At 39.3% G+C, this 5,000-nt stretch overlaps 1 protein-coding gene across 1 annotated transcript; it reads left to right on the top strand.

Moving 5' to 3' along the window:
- Positions 1-1,729: 1,729 nt before the first annotated feature.
- Positions 1,730-4,170, top strand: EAH_00009800 (ribonucleotide-diphosphate reductase, small subunit, putative; the record flags this gene model as incomplete). Its single annotated transcript, XM_013395282.1, has 6 exons — positions 1,730-1,900; positions 2,044-2,213; positions 2,554-2,673; positions 2,996-3,222; positions 3,409-3,600; positions 3,950-4,170. 6 exons carry the CDS (start codon positions 1,730-1,732, stop codon positions 4,168-4,170), a joined length of 1,101 nt encoding a protein of 366 aa, XP_013250736.1.
- Positions 4,171-5,000: the final 830 nt, after the last annotated feature.

The following is a 5,000-nucleotide window of genomic DNA, read 5'->3' as shown; positions in this document are numbered from 1 at the left end:
GTTAAGCTGTCTGTACACCGCAGACACAGCGGGGTTGCTGCGGCTCGTTTATATATATATATATATATATATATGTTAGTTAATGAAAGTTCTACAGAGTTGCTGCAGGCGTATTGAATGCATTATTTGAATTGGATGGGTGCGTAGAGGCTAGGGTTTAGGGTTTAGGGTTTAGGGTTTAGGGTTTAGAGGTGTGGGTACGATCGGACTGCCGCCAGCCACAGATGTTTGTGCATGCATTGAATGGGGCTAACCTCTAACAATAAGAATAATAATAATAATAATAATAATAATAATAATAATAATAATAATAATAATAATAATAATAATAACAATAATAATAATAACAACAATAACAATAATAATAATAATAATTACTATTACTATTATTATTATTATTATTATTCTTATTATTATTATTATTATTATTATTATTGCTTTGTTGCTACTCTGGCCTCTAGAAGGAGGCGCGCTAGAGAGAAGAAGAGAGACAGACAAAGACATAGAAAGACAGACAGAGACAGACAGAGACAGACAGAGACAGATAGATAGAAACAGATATATAGAAACGAAGACAGAGGCACCCATAAAGACTAAGGGAGAGAGACAGGCGCAGATAGACAAAGACATACACGCAGAAAGAGATAAAGAGAGACAGAGAGAGACAGAGAGAGACAGAGAGAGAGAGAGAGAGACAGACAGACAGAAAGAGAGGAAGAGAGACAAACTGCTTCTTTTCTTATAACCCTGAAGCCTCTACAACTCTGCTGAGTGCGCCTGAGGCCAGAAGGGGTGTCGGCTGCATATTTACCTTCTCTATAATGAAGTGTATTTCTTATTTATTTTAATATTTTAATTCGGCTGAGGCTTATGAAGCCCCTAGGATATGCAAGAGCCCTCCCCCTTCGAAAAAAGGTGAAGGGTTATCCTGCAGCACTTGTGTGTGGGGCTGAACAGAACACCCCCAACAGGCTTTCTCATTAACGCTGAAAGTATAACGGATAGGGTCTAGGGTTTAGGGTCTAGGGTTTAGGGTTTAGGGTTTAGGCTTTAGGGTTACACAGCAGAAAGGTGCAGTTTAGTAGTACAGCGACGGATTGTACAAGGCGTTGTTGGGTTAGCTGCTAAGCAGTTTCTGCCGTCTTATTGAGACAACGCAGTAAGACATTGAGGTTTTTTTTCATACTTACTTGTGTAAATAATAAAACCTTTTCTAAATAAGTATATAATTTGATTTGAAATCGAAGAGATGACGCAGCAACAAAACGTACAACCCCCAGCAGCAGCCACCAACCCCGCACGCAGCACCACCCTGGCGTGTTGGAGCGGCGGCATTACGAAGAGAGTGTGCATCATATTTGTATAATTTATGTTGTTTTCAGAGTTTTATTCTTGAAAAGAACGCAAATAATATTTAGCTAGCATCCCCTTAATCCAATTGGGTGTGAACTTCTCGCCGTGCAGGCTCGCCGATGCTCGGCGCCGCCAGTTTCTGCTGCAGTGATCTGCGTGGTTTCTGGCTATCATTTTAGGAATTAAAGGCTTCATTGGAAATATCTTTTATATTATTTCATTCTTCTGTCGAAGATTGCGACAGAAACCTCCTCAAAAGGTGTTAATCGCCCTCCGATCAGCTTCCTGTGCTCGCGGTGTCTGTACACTCGACGGACCCCCGCTTGGACGTATATCTTTCTCATTGTTGAATTCTTGCATTTCAATCGTTGTTCCAATGACGCTTGCTTGGAAAGATGCAAAGGATGTGTTGGAGGCAGCCTCTGATCCGCAGAAGTTGGCTGAAATAGCGGAGAGCCTCTCAACAGACGAAGAAAAAGCATATTCAAGAAGTCTCATTGAACGCGAAAGAGACGAACTGTTGCTCAGACCGAACCCCCGAAGATGGGTGCGAAAATTTCACTTCATTTTCAGTTGTTTGCACATTGGTGAATTTCATGATTAATGATGAAACAACCATGAAGAAAATCGCTTGCGAGAGAAGAACAATATATATATCTTCAACTATGTCTTGCATATTTTTGCATGCAGGTTCTGCTGCCTATTCAGCACTCACAGGTGTGGGAGATGTACAAGAAGGCAGAGGCTTCTTTCTGGACAGCAGAGGAAATTGATATGCAAGCAGATTTAACAGACTGGGGGCGTCTGGACGACAACGAAAGACACTTCATTAAACACGTTCTCGCCTTCTTCGCCGCCAGGTAAACCCCGAAATATCTCTTTATTATTCCGTATTATTGCTGCATTTAAATACGAAAGAATGTCTGCTATTTTATATTAATCTGCGGCCATGATCTGCACGCCTGCATGCTGGTGTGGGTTTGAAATTTTTTCAATACAAATCTTGTTGGCACCGTATATATGTAATAAACACGTATTTTTATTGTATTGTATTATATATTATATATTTAATGTATGAGATATAATACATTATTCATATGCTGAGAGAGCGAGGGATGCAAGGGAGTGTCTGTTTCTTCTCTTGTTAGAAATGTCTTCATATAGTTTTTGTTTGATTTTGTATTGTTTGTCTGCTCATAGCGACGGCATCGTTATGGAGAATTTGGCTGAGAGATTTATGTCGGAGGTGCAGATCCCTGAGGCGCGCAGCTTCTACGCTTTTCAAATCGCAGTAGAAAACATTCATTCTGAGACATACAGGTCAGTCTTCTAGTAAATGAAATCTGCATTTCAATTGTAGATACACCGCAACAACCGTTAGGAATTGTTTATATACGCCAAGGCGGCGGAATTGTTTGTGTGCATTGTTTGTACTTGTCTAAAAAGAAACCAGATTATAAGAAAAAGAAGCATCTGCATATATGCGTGTGTCAGTGCATGCCTGCGCATGCATGCAAATTCTTTATTTCTTTTTGTCTGTGTTGTTGTTTGTGTGAAGAAGTTGCTTACGACGGGAGAAGGGAGGCGTCTGCATGTGTTAATTGTCCTCTTTTTTAATTTTCTTTGTCGTTTGTTTCTTCAGTCTTTTAATCGATAACTATATTCGAAACGAAAAGGAAAAAGATCATCTCTTCAACGCCATTCACAATATACCAGCGGTGGCGGTGAAGGCGGCGTGGGCAGCGAAATGGATAAACAAAACGAAATCTTTTGCTGAGCGTCTGGTTGCTTTCTGCTGCGTTGAAGGAATTCTCTTTTCAGGGTCTTTCTGCGCCATCTTCTGGCTGAAAAAAAGAGGACTTATGCCAGGTAATCCGTCAAAAATTCGCATTTCCACAGCACCTGTTTCGGGTGTATAGGCAGTTTACGCAGTTGTCCAGTTCAACTTGTTGTACGATCTTCGGTTTCAGAGGTATTTCATGATTAAATTTTGACATAAGTACTTTTTTATGAATGGAATTTCGAATTATTTTCGTTTTCCCTTTTGTTTCGCAGGCCTAACTTTCTCAAATGAATTGATCAGCCGCGATGAAGGTCTGCATGCAGACTTTGGATGCCTTCTCTATTCCATGCTAGAAAACCGCCTCACTACGGATGTTTTGAATAGAATCGTAAGAGAGGCGGTGGACGTAGAAAAGGCATTTATCTGCGATGCTCTTCCTTGCGATCTGATCGGCATGAATAGCAGTAAGTTCAGACGTAGAACGACCCAAGCTTGAATTGCAGATCTTCAAAACGAACAAGGAAACTTATTTACCGATGTATCATCACTGTCGGTGTTTTCTTTCATTCTGCTGCTGTCTGTTTTCAATAAGAGAGCCATCGGATGATATTTATACCCACATGAAATTTCTTCGTGCAGCCATGCATGCATATTCCGCATGCATGCAAATGCCGTCTATCCTCTCCGTGCCGTTTGCTTTGTATTTGCTTGCATAATATATATATAAATATACATATATATATTATGTATAGTGGCGTGTTGCTTACCTTTTGCTTGTTGTTGTGAATGTCTTGTGCTTGTTTTTTTTCTCAGCCTTAATGTCGCAGTACATTGAGTTTGTAGCGGATCGTCTGCTAACATGCTTGGGGGGGCAGAAGATATTTAATGCGAGGAACCCGTTTGACTTCATGGATATGATTTCTTTGCAAGGCAAAACAAACTTCTTTGAAAAACGTGTAGGAGATTATCAGAAGGCCGGCGTGATGGTACAGAATAAAGCAGATCAGACATTCTCTCTTGATGCAGATTTTTAAAGAGATACTCATAATATATACAGGCGCTCTTCTTGCCTAATAGAGCCCGCTGCAGCTGCAGCTGCATATGCTACTCGTAGCAGCAAGTGCTGCTTCAGTTGCTTCTAGAGCTGCTGCTGTTGCTGCTAGAGCTGCTGCTGTTGCTGCTGCAGTTCTTATTATAGGCTCAGAGAATACGAGTTGGTGATGCTGTTACTTTACCGTCTTCTCTTTTGATGAGTTATTTGTTGCTTGAAGATTTGCAAATGAAGAGGAGACGGCTTTAAAAAACAGATTTTTATATTATCATTATCTGTCTGAAGATGCTTCAGACTTAGGTTTCTACACTGTCCAGACACCAGACGGTTGAAGGGATTGAAACTGTTGTTTTTTTCTTTTTGCTTCTTACATCTTCTTTTCCGTTTCAAAGAATTCAAATCTCACAGACATATCTCCGTCTATTTACCTCTCTTCAGTTCAAATAATATATAAGAATTGCAGCAAACAATATCAAACAATGCTATTACCTAAGTGTCTATACAAATCAAACTATAAATAAACAGAAAAACGTAGAAACCAAACTCTATTAGCTTTTTGTTTTTAATGAAAACGAAAGCTGGAGGCGCTGTATTACTGCAGACAACGATATAAAAGAGAATAAATTTGAATTCTCTCTTATTTGAATAAATATAGACATAGATAATGAAGTAAATAAGAATAGTAATACAGTACTTGCATAATAATAATAATAATAATGGTAATGATAATAATAGTAATAATAATAATAATTGTAATGCAAACACACAAGATAATAATCATAGGGATACAAGGCGCAGGTATATATATATATA

This window comes from Eimeria acervulina, genomic scaffold (genome assembly GCF_000499425.1).
Source record: "Eimeria acervulina Houghton genomic scaffold, Eah_scaff49, whole genome shotgun sequence".
Lineage (NCBI taxonomy): Eukaryota > Apicomplexa > Conoidasida > Eucoccidiorida > Eimeriidae > Eimeria > Eimeria acervulina.
Note: the sequence above shows the minus strand (reverse complement) of the source record. Positions and strands in the feature narration are given on the sequence as shown.